The 15,859-nt window shown below is 43.9% G+C and overlaps 1 protein-coding gene across 4 annotated transcripts in view; it reads left to right on the plus strand.

Annotated features, from left to right (window-relative positions):
* mob2a (MOB kinase activator 2a) overlaps positions 1-15,859 on the plus strand; it is a 62,769-nt gene that overhangs the window by 43,319 nt on the left and 3,591 nt on the right. For 3 of the 4 annotated variants that reach the window (XM_076733184.1, XM_076733182.1, XM_076733183.1), the window contains exons 2-3: positions 10,756-10,916; positions 13,000-13,093. In XM_076733184.1, coding sequence (XP_076589299.1) covers positions 10,756-10,916; positions 13,000-13,093 — 255 coding nt within the window. Of the gene's footprint in view, positions 1-1,966; positions 2,178-10,755; positions 10,917-12,999; positions 13,094-15,859 lie in introns of those variants that run through there. The other variant, XM_076733181.1, reaches the window with a different exon arrangement.

Raw genomic sequence — 15,859 nt, forward strand, 5'->3', positions numbered from 1 at the left:
TGCACTGTTCTCTGTATTCTTAGGGGCCGGGCCAGGCAGGCTGATGCTATATTTAGCGCCAGGGGAAAAGTCAGTGCCCTGTTCTGGTCCCTCTCCCCTCGTCCCTGCTCCTCACCGCTGCTACCACAGCAGGAGCCACTCACTGGGCCCCTGGATCACCCAGCTCCACCCACCAAACCCTAAGCAGGAAGGCAGTCAGTCATGTAGGAGGATGGTGCAGAGAGGCGCCTGTCAGACCCTCTGCCACTTTGATTCGTTCAGATCGTGTGTCTGGATCTCATAGAGGCTTTTAAGCATAAACAAGCGGTGCCTCAGAGAGGGTCCAGCAGTCCACAGTAAACACGCTTTATACACACTCCCATACATACACACATATGAGCACAGTCCTTGTATACAAGACCCTCACAAGGTCTTTTATCTTCCTCACTCGGCCACTTGCACCCACCTGCATAACTGTGCACGTAGCTCCACAGATCCCATAGATTAGTTTGTGCATGTCCGTGCAGCAGCAGCCAGCTGGTCCAGTATTTCTCACAGCAGCTCCACCGTGGTCCCAGAAGTTTTGTCTGAGGAGACTTAGAGGAAAAACAAACCTGTTGAAGAGAGGGGGAGACAATGAGAGGGAGAGACACGTAAAAACAAACCAAGAAAGGGAGGAGAAATGTGTGAAGAGAGCAATACAGGAGAGAATAAGAGAGGACGTTTGTTGAGAGGCAGTAATTAAAGGGAAGGAGAGCGAGGGAATGATGGTTCCGTAACAGGAGTTGTAATCTTCTCATGAGTCGCACTGCTCCCAGTCTTCAGTGCTCATTTCCTCTTTTGCATTTTGTAATGAGGTGTTGTTGGCTCAGCTCTGTGTTGACAATTTAATTAGAATTTACTCCGTACTCCTACTTCAAACCATGTCCATAATATGAAATTTCTAAATTTATAGTTACAAACAATTTCCTCAGGCAAAGCCTTGCCCCACAGACACACACAGAAACTCCTGTATATTCTGTGAATCTGCCTTTGACTCTCAAACAGGCTTTGTTTGATTCCCTTTGGCTTTGACATGTTTGAACAGGCCCGGCTGCTGCCAGCCGACCGTAGTTGGCCTATCCAGGTGAAGTTCAGAATCAACAGGAGGAATGTCGCCCCACAGTCCCTGCAAGCTTAACCCGGCACCAGTTCTCCCAGCCAGAGAAGTGACACACTGTGACTATACACATGTTTTTTTAAACCTTAGTCAGCTTTCTGAGCCTGACATTGAAGTCCTTTTAGAGTCGGATCCTGTGTTCAGCTTTCTTTTGTTTTGCCTGCTTTCTCCTGTTACAATTGTATGTTTTATTGCTATTTGAATGGATATTTCATTGGCTAAAAAGTCATTTGACAAAATAATCTCAGTCGGTCCAGTTATTAGCTTTTCCTTGAGTTTCCGACCACATTTCAGTCCTCATTAGCAGATGAGTTTGCTTAGTTTAATAATGTACATTAATAATGATAAAATACTTGGGCCATGGGGGTATTTAAAAAAGGAAAACACACACATTCATGTTATTTCCTCCTACATGTGTGTATAGCATTTTGTTCATATGAGTACCTGCTTGCTCCATGAAAGAAACCAATGCATTCTAAACTAATTAACTCATGCATAATGAGTCATTAATTACAAGTTTTTCTCTTGGCCGTTCAGAATATTTTCCCATATTTCGGTGTTTTTTATTGCCATTGCTACAGTAGGCTCATAAAATGAAGCACTGAAGCAACACCTTTTTATTTCACTGTAGTCCAGTAGCAGGCCACCTGTTGCTACATTGTAACGACACTTAAGGGAGAAGCATGAACCACGTCCACATGGGCAGACTTTGGCGTCACCACGGCCCGCCCACTGAGCCCTTTCTAATCGCTGATTGGACGACAAGGTACAGAGAAGGAGGGCTTCCTGTATAGTCCTCATAAAGATTTTCTTTTTGCTGTAGTAAGTCAGAACGCCGCACGGATCAAAGTGTGTGAGCCGGTCAGCTTTCATCCAAATAATCTGGAGAGCTTTTCTGACATCATATATCCATGTTTTAAACTATGCTCGGAGATTATTGCTCCTTTTCTCTAGACAAGTCGGACATGCACTCTCAGAGGAACTCCAAAAACGGACTAAGTTGCAAAATGGTGCTTCAGGCAGTCGGGAAAGTACTGAGGTAACGTTAAAACTGCGTGCTTATTTTCATTCGTGTCAGTGGTGTCTGCTGTGAGCCTGTGTTGTAATTGTGACGTTTTAACAATTTTATGACGCTTCGACAGACCGAGAGAGCCTTATAGTAGTGATACTAGTAAATAATGTTGTTAATATGTCGTAAACTGCTGCTTTTACCACAGAAATCTCGTTGCCAATATGTTTGTGTTATTTGTTTGGAGTTATGTTTCCGACGCATTTCATCGTTAGCACTTTTATCACAATGGTATGTGCTTTATCTGACTTCAACAGTCGTGCTCACGTGCCTCCTGATATCTAAAACTCGTTGAAATATGTTTTACTCTGTGCTACTATGCCTCTATATATCGGCTTGAAAGATAAGTAGTTGTCTCGTCTCAGCGGTGGTTACTCAAGTATTGGGACCCTCTGGTTCCGGGGCCACAGTAATTTACCAGCCGGTGGTGAGAGGGGACGTGAACGCCTCATTCCACTTCCTCCGACAAGACTCAACAAGCGCGAGGGACATGCGACACTCTCCTCATCCAGTCCGATAAATTATTTAAGAGGCCTGTTCACGTTTTAATTCGAAGAGGAAATTCTTTTGAATCACAGAGCTCCGTTTTTTAAAAAGCTTTTTGGTTTTCAACAGAGGTGGAGAAAACAGCAGCACATTGTGATTAAAGTTGAGCGTAGCAGGACTTTGAATGCTATTAAAATCATATCTCTGACTATCCCATTGACACGTGATAACCTGGCACTGAAAGGAAATAGACTAAACACATAATTTAAGACTAGAACTGAAAGTGCATTCATGTGATTGTTTATTTGCTCCTAAGTGTGTTGTCTTTTTTGCTTGTAACCTACTGTTTTAGGTGGTTTTATTTTTATTGGAAAGAATTTTGACCTATATTTAACTTGCACAATGTGCTGTATAAATTAGTTATTTTAAGAGCAATGTAAAGGCCATAATGTGACCCAGAAGACATGAGACTTAAAGAATGCTTGACCCAAATAGGAGTGTTAACAGTGTGTTTGTGGGTCATACAAAGTGACACAAACAACAAACCCAGTCATGATTAACGTCTGTGCAGAATCCAGAGCTACCCATGTCAAAGCGGTTTATATATGGGAAATGTTAGCCAGGTTTACATATGTGTATTTACAGTGTCTCACATGAAGAAGAAATGCAGTCATTGTGAGTGTGTTCCTCGAGGGGATAGAGCGTCCTCTTAATGCTTTAGTGAAGTTTCCTCTTACCTTTCAAGTCAGGGGACAGGTTTGTTTTCAAGCATTTGTCCAAAGGGCACAGGCCTCAAGAGCTATTGACAGCTGTGAAGATGTGGAGAGTGATAGTGAAGAGTAAGGATGCAACAGTACTCATACTGTGTTCAAGTACTTGTAATCATAATCGTAAAACTAGTCTGATACAATTGTAGCCGATACCACTTTACGGCAACATGGAGTTAACGTCTCGTCAGTTGAGCAGGTAGGCAGAGGAGTAGCAGCGTCAACAGTCTGGAGATATTTTAGGATAAGTGACAATGACAAATGTGGAGCAAGCTATCCTCTGTTTAATAGTCAAGAGGAGGAGTGAAAAGTAGCTCCTTTAATACAAGCAATTTGATGAAACATCAAAAGAACAATGCAACGCAGAGTTCAAGGAGTTTGCTAATGCTACCTGTGGGAAAACAGCAGCAACCAATTTGCAGCAAATGATGGAGAAGTGAGTGAACATGTCTGGAGACAACCCACAGGTGGCTCTTACCCAGTGCATTGCTCTTGATGACCAGCTGGTCGTTTTCTTGGTGTACTGGAGCCAGTGTATGAGTTTCCCAGCCGTCCACACATAGCCTAAACAGTATTACCAAACAGTCTCTCGCCGAGCGGAAGTGGACTCTGCTGGGGATATTTGCTTTGAATATGAGCTCTTAGCAATCTCACTGCTCATCAGTGGACAATTTTGTGAAAACACTCAGTTAACCCGAGCAGTGAGCTCCTCTAATGGTACAGTATCAGATATGATTCCTGCTGGGACCGTGCTTCAGAGACTTTTGACCAGATAAGCAGGCGAGGACCATGGCATCAAAACAATCAAGAGACACTTCAGTGACATGGAAAAAAATCCACTCGACTGCATAGCAGCTGTACTCAATCTACAGTAAAGTGTTTCAGTGTGTTTTTCTGTCCGTGTGTGCTGAGCAGTACTTTTGGTACTCAGTATCAGTAAGTACCCAAATAGAGGTACCTGTACTTGGTCTGAAAAGAGTGGTATTGATGGATCCCTTGTGAAGAGAATATCCACCATCTTAGGATCTCTGAGCAGATGGTAAGCAGGATGTAATGGACGCAGCAGTACAGTATGTTGTTATGTCTGTTGCAAGACCTGTGACAGGTAGAGACAAGTTCTGCTGCTCCTGTGTTTTTTTACTGTGGACTCAACTGCCTTATTTACGAAATCGGCCCGTTACCAAGGAAATACACCTTTCATTTATTTGGCTGGCAGGGACAGAAGGGGGTTCCCACAAATTTGAAGTTTTAAGGAAAAACTGAACAAAAAACACTTCATCAAAGTTAACAAGGATGCATAGTTTGGGGTTTTATGAGGGGGTTGGGCCATGCCGTAGACCTGTTTATAGCTCCACTTTTAGCAAGTTTCCTTCTCCAGTGAATGGTTGAATGCCCTTGGCTTAAATGCAGGTATGAATACTACACTGGCAAAGATAGTTAAGATAACCTTTAACAACCCAGTCCACTGAGAGAGGATATGTAGCCATGTGTAAGCTTATCACTTTTTTCAGAACCCCACATACACACAGCTCTTTGTTTTACTGTTTGAAACCTTTCAGAAGGACTGATTGGATTGATCAGAGTGAAGAGAAATCTCACTCAGCTCTTCAGTCATATCATCCCCGCCAGTCTCTTCCTATCGTGCCAAATCAATGTTGGAGCTAACCTTCTTCCAACATTTGCCAAGTGCTTCACCAGCGGCTCGGCCTTATCTCAGCCCAAACCCCCCTTTCCTGTCACACATGTGCGTTGTGATGTTGATGAGGCTCCATTATAGTGCTGGCAGGGGGTCCTTACATACTCTGCAGGCCCAAGAGCCACTGAATGGGACTTAGCACAGGATGACAAGGGGAAGAGGAGGGAGCCAGAACTGTGCTGGGGTAGGGTCAGTAGTCAAATTAGTTGTGTGTGTGTGTGTGTGTGTGTGTGTGTGTGTGTGTGTGTGTGTGTGTGTGTGTGTCTGCCTGCACATGTTTTGGGCTGCACCCTGGCTACAATTCTAATTTACTGATTTACAGTGCTGCTGACACCCCCGGTGATGCTACTGATTAAGTGGTGGCAGCTGTGCCTTCTTTGTGTTTTGTATGCTTCTTATCTCTTTACTCTAGAACTAAAACTGACAAGTGTTTTTTTTTTTGTTTTTTGTTTTTTTTTTTCTGTCAGCGCTCTTTTAAAAGTGCCCTAAAACTTCAGGAACAGCTTTGATGGAGCAGTTACTCTGAGCACTGCAAACCTCTGGTTTGGTCCATCCTTAACTCAGTCTCTTTTTAGCCCCATAATGGCTGCTGTGGTTTAGCTTTGGTGTGCTCAGACTGCCTGCTCTCCTCTGTCTGTGGTTTTTCGGGGAAAAGAGCCATTGAATCTATTCAATTTGAATCCTGAAATAGATCAGGAGGCCAGGCTTGGAGAAAGCTGATCCCCCTGACTGAAGCTCCTCTTTTTACAAAATGGCAGAGTTCATTCACTCAGTACTACTCTTATCAGCTAAGCTTGATTCTGTTGCTCTTGCAGTTTTTTGAACCCTGAAGAGGGGGGTTGTCAGTCAGTTGACAAAGAAGGGAGCAAATTCCTGATATTTGATTGATTCTTTCTCTGACCTATCAGCTGTTTGTTTGAAGGTCATTTCATTTAAAAGTGTTTGATATCTCTGGGTTTCCTTGGTAGAAGACCTCTGATTGTTGTCTGTGGTGTTTCTTATCGCTCATATCCTTATCGTAAATACAGGGGCTGTTTTCCAGTAAAACAGTACCGTACAAGGAACATGTAGTGACAGCTATCTTTGCACCTTGGAGTGTATCTGCTGAAAAGGACATTCAAGAAAGAAAGAAAACATTTTCTGCCTCTGCTGTTAGCTTTATTTGCCTTGGCGTGCCAGTTGCAGAACTTAAAGCAAATCTCTAGATCACTATAAGCAGCGTCCTTAGAGGAAATGGTAGACTTCTCTGTTGGATGCTTGCACGTGCTGTTCACCCTCACAGATCACATTAACTGCATCCATATGCCAATAGTTAGATTCCTCTGCTATCCAGAAAGCCAGTTCAAGCAACAGTTGTGCAACATGGGGTTTGGCGGGAGCAGCAGGCTTTAGGGGAAAGTCATGACATGGGTTTTGTTCAATGTGTTTCAGAGTTAAGTTGTATTCAGTCAGAGCGCACACCGGTCAAAACACAAAATCCCAAGGCAGCTGGTTAAGTCTGGTTATAGCATGAGCATCAGTGTAGGTAGATTCATGTTTTAGTGTTCAAATGATAAGTAAGCATGAAAAAGTGCGTGCGTGCGTGCGTGAGAGAGAGAATAAGGAGTGGGGGTCTGTAGAGAAGAAGGAGGAGATCTTTATTACTAAATTGTAGTATTTTAGAGAAAGCACTTCTAATTCTCCAGCATAGCTCGGTAATGTGCCTCAGAGTGATTCCAGGATTAATTGGAACCAGGTTCTGGTAATGAGACAGGCTCACAGTGTACCTGCCAGAGGGCTGCTCCTCTTTACGCAAAGTTTATTTTCGAACTAAGTGTATTCAGCATTCAGAAGGCACACAGTCAGCTAACACACAGCAGCTGATACATGCACCACTGTGAGGCCAAAGAGATGTATGTTTGACACACTTACCCATACGTGCACATGCTGGGTTTGCTGGACAGACACGTGCTCGCACACCCGGACCAGACAAGACTCTCTTCTTGCAGATTTTCTCGAGGCCTCTGGTGGGTTCAGGCTCTCGACACAGCTGTCGTGACCAGCTGGATCGGCCATGAAAAGAGGGAGAGGGGGCAGCAGCCAGAGAATGTGTGCAACATGGTCTGTTGGGTACTGGTGGTGGTGTGCAGGGGGAAAGGTAATGGGTGAAGATGGCCCATGGGTGGGGGAGGAGGTGTTCCTGGGAAAAGTGAAAGGGATAAGAGAGTGGCTAACAGACAGAGTTGAACAGCTGTCAGGTCAGTCACTCCTCAGTTCTGTAGTACTGACCTCCATGTCACCTGACTATACAACCCTAGTGGGGCTAGGTCCTTATTGTTTTTATTTTATTCTAAGATAAACTCCAGCATATCTGTCTTCCTGCTTCATGCCCTCCACCTCTCCTTGATAAGTTCAGAAGACATCAGTTTTATGCACACAGTTTGTCTCTTAGTAGACGTGTTATTCCACCGAGCCAGACCAGGTTTTCAGGAGTGTGAGTGTGTATCACAGACTGGTTCCCCTTGGTGCCAGGCAGGCTGTGGCTGTCCTCCCGGCCCAGAGACATGTGTCTGGCCCTGGCCTCAGTTCCCCTCCACTCCTGCCTTCTGGCCTGCCCTGATCTGGTAAGGAGAAAGAGGCATCTGCTGCCTTTTATGGCAAAGACTTGCCCGGGAGAACTTTACCAAGAACAGACAAAGCTCTGTGTGTGTGTGTGTGTGTGTGTGTGTGTGTGTGTGTGTGTGTGTGTGTGTGTTATGTACGTATGAGGGGAGGAGTGTTGGCATAGAGGAAGTTTTCTTTATCCTAAAATAAACTACTGGCTCCAGAATTTCACCTCCCCTTACCACACAAATGTTCGCAAGAAGCGGAGGAGGCGTTTGTATGGAAAATGATGAAATTACACAGGGAGAGAGGCAGGAAATAGCTCAGTGAAACAGAATGTTTTCAAAAGGAAAAGGGGGGTGGGGGAGACGAAGGAACCGAGTTGAACCTTTCACGGGAGCCGAGCGCTTTTTTTTTAGGGGCTTAGCAAAGCCTTTGAAAAGTTGTGAGAGCTGACGGTATCTGTGGATGAAGCTCCATCCTCTGGTAAAGCTCTTTCACATGACAGAACATGTAGCTCACAGTGTAAAACCACACGGACCACATGAAGCTGTACCCTCATGAGCAGGAAGGAGGGGGAGAAGCAGACAGAGATGAGGAGAAATGAAACAAATGGTAAAACTGATATGAGAGGAAGCCTTCAGTTAAAAGATGAAACAAAAAACAACAAAGGAGCAGTAATTAAAAGGTGAGTCAGAGTAGCAGTCATGGAGAGTCAGAGAGATGAAAAGAGAGGGCATGGTTGGGGTCTGTGAGACCTGAGGCATCTGACCCTGAACAATAGGCCGTTTGGACAGGTGACCCTGCGGCCATGAAGAGCAAAGGACAGAAAGAAATACCTACAAGCCTTGAGAAAGACTAGATATTGTAAAAACCAAGAGTGGGGCGGACAGAAAGAGCAGAGCAACAGGAGAGAAGAGGTGAAACAGAAAGTGGTTACTCATTAATAATTAGCCAGCAGTGTAATCTGCAGTGTCCTTGTTTTCTAAATGAGCCCAAACAAGCTCAAAGCTGCCTGATAGGAAGAGCTGAATACCTTGATGAATGATTACTCAACAACTGAGAACCAGAGCGGCGTCGTGTGTCTGTATGAACATGATTGTGCAAGTGTTGGTCCATCAGAGCTCAACATTTTCACAGGAGGCCCAAAGGCAGTTTATACCTAAGAATGTCTCCTGACAGCTAAATTAGACATGTAAAACAGGGTAAACTTTAACATTGACAAAGCCAAGGGCTGCTGGCTCTGTATACATACACATGTTGACATGCCTTCCCTTGTTTGCAACACTTCCTGGAGAGGGGAATTAATCTGCAAATGGCTTTTGAACACTGTGCTCTGGCCAATAGGCCTCGTGCTCCACAGTCCTGTCATGTTGTGTAAGTGTTTGTGAGTTTCCATGGATATCAGCCGAGCCTGTGTCCATCTACCTCGTCTCGTCATTCCTTACTCCCCTTCTGGTCTCACTCCCCCTTCCGTTCTCTGATTGCAAGCCCCTTTTTTTCTAAAGAAACCCCACCAGTCATTGCGTCTTCCAAGTGAAGTCCAATGTTAGTCGCAGCAGAGCCAGAGTGAAAGTGAGAAGGGCTTTGGCTGCTGCTGGAAAATAGTGTTTATGATCCCTCTTCATTAGTGTTTGAACAGCTCTCGCCAGTTCAGGAGTCTGAGCTGCCATCTTTGGGGAATGAGCAGATCTTGGAGAAGGGACAGCTGTTGTTAAGATTTTAACATTGCTTTATTTAATTTATTTATTTTATTTGTAATTGAAATGTAAAGTGAATATGATAAACAGTTAGCAACTACACTGCTAAAATGTTACTGTTTCCATATCCATCTGTATTTGAGAGCGTTTCTCTGGAGGACAGTCAGGAGCCAAGAACACATGGCTGGACGAGTGTGTTTAGACAGAGGTTGTGGAGAGAGGAGGCGCATGAGAACTGGAGATAGAGGGGGTGAGTGCAAGACAGGCGGAAATGAGGGTCAACAAAAGCACAATAAATTCAGTGAGCAAACTAAAACTCCCTTATCCTTAAGCAAATCTAAACAACGGGAGCAGATCGATGAAAGTTGGGAACAGGAATAGAGTCATTACAGGATGATGGAAGCCTTGAACAGAATAGTGATCAAGTTGGCTATTGTTAGCTCGAACTTTCAGTGTCTTGACGTATGATTGGCAAGCGGTCGATTCCATTAGTCTGTGTTTTGTAAGGCCGTCCCAGACAACTCTTAGTCTTTTTATTTGTCTCACTCATGTACCAAGCCTTTCAACCTTTGACCCTGGATTGCACTGCCTCCACTGACACAGACAGGGAGTGGGGGTTGGGGGAGGAGAGGTTACAGCCCTGGAAGTCCAGGAGGAGTGTGATATGCCATCCACGTGCTAAAACTAGCAGTGGAAGTACAAGGCGCTGGGGACGGCTGTCTGCGTGGAGGCTATAGAGCTAACATAAGGTCAGAGGTCAGAGTTGGGGGTCAGGTACAGCAACAGAGGATTCTTTGTTTTCTTCTGCTTATGTTGCTGTGAATTCGTGTGAGTTTGTGTTTTCTAACTTTTTTGTAAGAGTTTTCAAAAGCATTTTCCATTTACAGTTAATACATAACAAATAACCTGTAAGGCAACCGCAAGATCTGTCCTCCACGTCCAGTGCAGGCTCAGCATTTGGCTGAAACTGCCTGAGTATGTGGTTGGCGTCTAGGACCCCAGTGCCAAAAAAGTTAGGACTCAAACAAACAACAGTTTTACAAAGTGCTCCCACGAAGTGTCCTTTATACAATCATGTGTTCACTAAGTGGTGAACCTCGCTCCGTCCTTGCTTGTGAACGACTGAGCCTTTCCAGGATGCCCCTTTCATACCCAACCATGATACTATCACCTGTTAACAATCAACCTGTTTACCTGTGGAATGATCCAAGCAGCTGTTTTTGGAGCATCTCTCTTTGTAATTACCGTTTTCCTTTATTCCCCTTATCAAGTCCTGTGCATCTCCTGAACCTGTCCTCTTTTCTTCTGTGTTGCAGGAAGTCGAAGACGAAGCCAAATGGAAAGAAGCCTCCAGCAGAAGAGAAGAAGCAGTACTTGGAGCTCGAGTACACGAAAATCCGCGTGGTGGACTTTGACCTCAAGGAGCTGGTGGTGCTTCCCAGAGAGATAGACCTCAACGAATGGCTAGCCAGCAACAGTGAGTGACTGTGGTGGTAGTCAATGATGGAATATATGTAGGAATACAAACAAACAGTCCAACATGTAGCTGAGGATGATGTCCTCCTCTACTGTAATGTCTAATCATGTAAGAGCATTGTATTACGATCATTGTTAGAATTATGAAAGTGGCCTATTATCTTATTCATGATATAAGAATTCATTAGTCAAGCTCAGTGTTTGCTCTGACTTGTTTATAATGTTCCTGAAGGGCTTGGAATTGTTTATCCAAGTCGGTGTCTATTTGTCATGTGGAGATGACGAGATGTTCCAGTGGTGCTGGAGATGCAGCTCTGACAGAGCCAAGCCCTTAACATGATCCAGGCCTGGCACAGCATTCAGCCTGTTCCCAATAACAACACACACCGCTTCTTTAAACACCGTCGTGCACTGCCAGCTTCAGTGCAGTGTTTTAACTCTTAGTTAAAGTTATAGTTGTCGTGATGAGCATCATTTCTGGAGTTTTGTAAACTCGCTGCAGCTCGCCTGCTAGATCGATCTCATGAGACTCTTTATTTTGTCTGTCTCCCTGACTTTGTTTTGGTTACGTATCCAAACCAGCCAGGTGCTTGTGAGAGAAAAGAAAAATACAAGCATTCTTCTTTCTTTTTGTTTTAGACTGATACAGCTCTGTTATATAAAACAGATGGGATAGGTTTGTACATGTTAGCGTGTTGAAATTGGAAGTTATATAAGCTGGCTTGTGTCATCTTGTATCCACCACTAATTGAGCTCTTGCTTGAACACAAATAACAAGGCCAATAGATATTTTGTTTAAACAAATCAATAATGATTGGAGTCATTGAGTTCTGTCCACATGTATAAATCAGTAGTACTTTCACTGAATATTTTCCCACATGGTGGCTACTTTGAGCAGGAAAACATGGGATGGGTCCTGGAAGGATGCGGTGGGACGGCACAACTTTCAAGCTGTGTTCTTGAGTTCATTCGTTCCATATGGAAAGAGAAATTGCGATGGAGAGTCATTGCACACGGTGCAGCCATTTCAGCATGATCTATGATCATTTACTTGACATGACAGAAATTTAAGCCTCATAAGCTGCAGGTTGAACTGTGGCTCACAAGTTAAAAACACCATCAATGTACCCTCTGAGTGAAGCTCCACATTGTATTTAGAATTCACATAATTGTAATGTTTTAACATTAAAAGTGGAGGAAATCCTCACTGTCAGTGTTTCATTAGGTGTCTTCTTCATTCATTAATTATGTTGACGTCTCTCATCAGTGTTGCTCCAAAATGACTAAGAATGCTATTCTGACAGTTTCCTCAATATGTCATGTGAAGTCAATTAATTACAACCTGCTTGAAGGTGTGTCTGTAACTGATGACATACTTGTCTCGAGTCAGTGACGTTTAAAAGCCCTCTTCAGCGTTGTTTACTACTGCACTGTGCAGACATTGTTGGCAGCCAGCTACTTATCATCATGGACTTTCAGGCTGATTTTTGCTTTGAAAAACAGAGATAGAATGATTGAAACTGATGAAGTATCTGCTTTGTCCAGTAATTACAGCAGAGGCTATTCAAAACATGTTCGAATCGTTACTGAACGATAACGAAAGCCATCTGATGTCACTGCAGCAACTTAAAGGCAGTTGCGTGCACGTTGACCTGACTTGGCACTCGGTGCGTTAAAACCGGTAAAGCAAATACAAATGAACGTGGCATGTTTGTCTCGTGCCAGTTGAAGAGTCCCAATTTATTTTGCAGCACAACAGGCTGTGAAGGTTTCACTTGCAGTAGAAATACTTGTTCCACTTTTAAGTGACTTGAGCAACAACTTCAGTGCTTGTCAAAGCCACAGCCACCTCACACTTTTCCAATTTGCACGTGTCTGTTGAAGGATGTGCTGACCTGATTGATTAGTGTTGTGCATGTGACTGACAGATGCACAGCAGTGTATAGTACTGTGGGTGTCTCCTCCTCAGAAGAGAACGTGACATGACACAAATAGTCCACTCTCATGTTGTGGTACAAAAGTATTTGAGCGTCCTCTCTCTTACACTAAATGACATCAAGTCTTTTCTCTCGTTTTTGCCACAGCAACGACATTCTTCAATCTTATCAACCTGCAGTACAGCACCATCTCAGAGTTCTGCACTGGGGACACCTGTCAAGCCATGACGGCCTGCAACACGTAAGTTATCTCCACTGCTTCTGGTTTATTCATCGCTCATCCAGATAGTTTCAATCTGAACGGGCAGAAACGGAAACTTGTGCAAACAGTGACGCACTGCATTCTCTTCGTGATTGGAAGATCATGTGATCACGCTTCCGTTTTCAGGACATCAGCTACCAACTCAACGTGGATAATGAATTACAGGCGTTGCTAACCTTGTTGTCTGTGCTAGCATCTGCTGTGCAGTTTTCTGTGCTTGTTTTGTTCTGTACAGCTATTGTGAAGTTCACAAAGAAACTGTAAACAAACAAAATGTAAATGCTGCTCTCCAGTATGAGAGGGACTTCAGCCACCAAGCACAGCTAGCTGAAATTATGTGTTACCATTAAAATTCACTGGAAGCAAAAGTACACAAAAATAAAAGTACTTAGTGTTCTGTAAAACGGTCCTGGTCAGTGTTTTACTATGTATACAAATATTGCTGCTTCCCAGCTGATCCGAGAGGTATTTTAAATAGTTCATTTGGCTGAAGAAGGATTTTCACTAGACAAGAGGGCTATGAAAAAATTTTATCTGAAAAGTAATTAGTGGCTAGAGCTTTCAGACAAATGTAATGAAGTAAAAAGTAAAGTAAAAAGGTAAAAAATATTTTCCTCAGATGTATGTGCCTCAGGTCTGTCTTAAAGCTGTAATCTACTGAGGCATGAGCAGCCTGACAAATCAAGTGGGTTAGAGTCTTTTTAGTACCAAATTCCTCTGTTTCTTCCTGTAACTAGCTGCACACACTTGTGTGAGCAAAACAAAGTCAAGACAACAACCCACTTCCCACCCCACCACCACTTTTAAAAAAAAATTTTGTTCTTTGTGCCATTAAACCTCAGGAAAAGATATCCTGTTTACTCAGGAAACTGCTAATTACTGCGGTTCCTACTCACTGATAACAGCATTATTAGAGAAGAAGATGCACAGATTCTGAGTCAGGAAAAAGAAACACTCCAGAGGTCAACAATAGCAAAAGAATCACTTCATCTGTGAATCTGTTGGCTGAATTTTATTTGGTGATAATCGGCTGTCAAATCTAGATTCTTTGGCTGTTTCTCCAGGCTGTATTTTGGAAACACAGGCCTTCTATAGACTGTCATGCCTGTGCTGATGGTGTGGTTTTTTTATGACGTGTGCATGAAGTTAATTAAAGTATCCATATGTCTGAGCACGATAAAAGTGCTCAAAGAGTCCGGGTGTGAATGTGTAGTCTGAGCAGAACCCATGTGTCTCCTCTCAAGACCTGTCGATGAGTTTCAGACACATCCAGTGTAGCTGCTGTTTTCAGGTCAGCTCCAGAGCTGCAGGCTGCAGGTTCACACCTCTGTAAAGTCACCAGACAGATGCTTTGAAAAATATCTGTGATCATTTTAGTGGGATGTGGTAGCTGCAGTTCTGCCCAAAGGCAGTTCATCGCACTATTTACAGTAAAGCATGACATACCTGTGTAGGAGTTAAAAGTTGAAGAGAAATCATAACACGGAGGCGTATTCATGCCTTGTTAGCAGAGGGGAGGTGACTAACTGTAAGTATTTATCGAACTAGTTTGCCCTGTCGGGGTGGGGTGCCTTCCTTATGTGTGAGCCCTTGTCTTCGGAGAGAGGCCTTCGTTGCCCCTGTGTATACTGAAGGCTGGAAAAACCTGATTACCCACACTCTGAGAAACCACAACGCTCGCTATGCAGCTCTTACCACATTTACATGCAGGCTGCAAGTGCAGATGCTCACGCACGCGTTCCTCCTGGACAAAAATGGCAAACAACAGCAGCATTGAGAAATGACACACATATGACAGATTTGCTGCGAGTGACAAACTTGTCACGAGTTAACCTGCGTCAGCGGTGTGTTTTTCCACTGCTGTCACCTTCAGTTGCTACTGCTAAACCACACCCTGAGAAATGGACGAAGCCAGTGTGCTACGGCTGTGCTGCGTGAAGAGCGGAGAGATGCAGAGGAGATGTTAATCGAGAGCACAGAATTGAACTTCTCACTTTCACTCACAGCTCCACTGGATTCAGCGAAAAAGATTAATGCATTTTTTGTTGTGACTAAAACTCTCACTGACGAGGCCCATCATTTATGAATGTACCTCACCCACCCACCGCCCGCTGCCCGACACCCCACCCTTTCCTGCCCGTGCAGGACCTGGCACCCGCGCCCCCCTCTGTGGTGAAAACTGACTGAGCCACAGTCACAGCCCCTGCCCGAAGGCAGAGCTCAGCACTATTTTTGGAAGAAAATGTTTCCATGAGCTATGAGGGAACGGAACCATTTGGTAGCTATTTAGACCCATTTTGTATGGGTGGGTGGATAGATGGGTGGGTGTGTGTGTGTGAGATGGAGATGTGTAATGTGCTCAAACTCTTCGTTAGTTTTGAGTTCTTATAGTTTCATTTTGGCTTTGGTTGGTAAAACACACAGATTCATGAAGCTTTATTACAAATCCCTTGTCAAATATTTGATTTCCTACTTGCAAAGAGGGTGCAAGACATTCAGGCAGTCATTTAGCTCCATTGCAAACATAATCTGTTGAGCACAATCTGAATTTTAGTCATTGGATTGTCAAATTTTTCAAGTTGTTATTGCTTGCTTGCTGCGCACTCACAAATCAGCATATATATTGTTTGTAAAGCGTGCCATCGTTCGCACCATGGTGATATTGAATGACCACTTAACCCCTCCCACAGCATCCCATCCCATAACCTCCAAAATCATATAGAAAATATCTCGTTTACATACATA

This window comes from Chaetodon auriga, chromosome 6 (genome assembly GCF_051107435.1).
Source record: "Chaetodon auriga isolate fChaAug3 chromosome 6, fChaAug3.hap1, whole genome shotgun sequence".
Classification (NCBI taxonomy): domain Eukaryota; kingdom Metazoa; phylum Chordata; class Actinopteri; order Chaetodontiformes; family Chaetodontidae; genus Chaetodon; species Chaetodon auriga.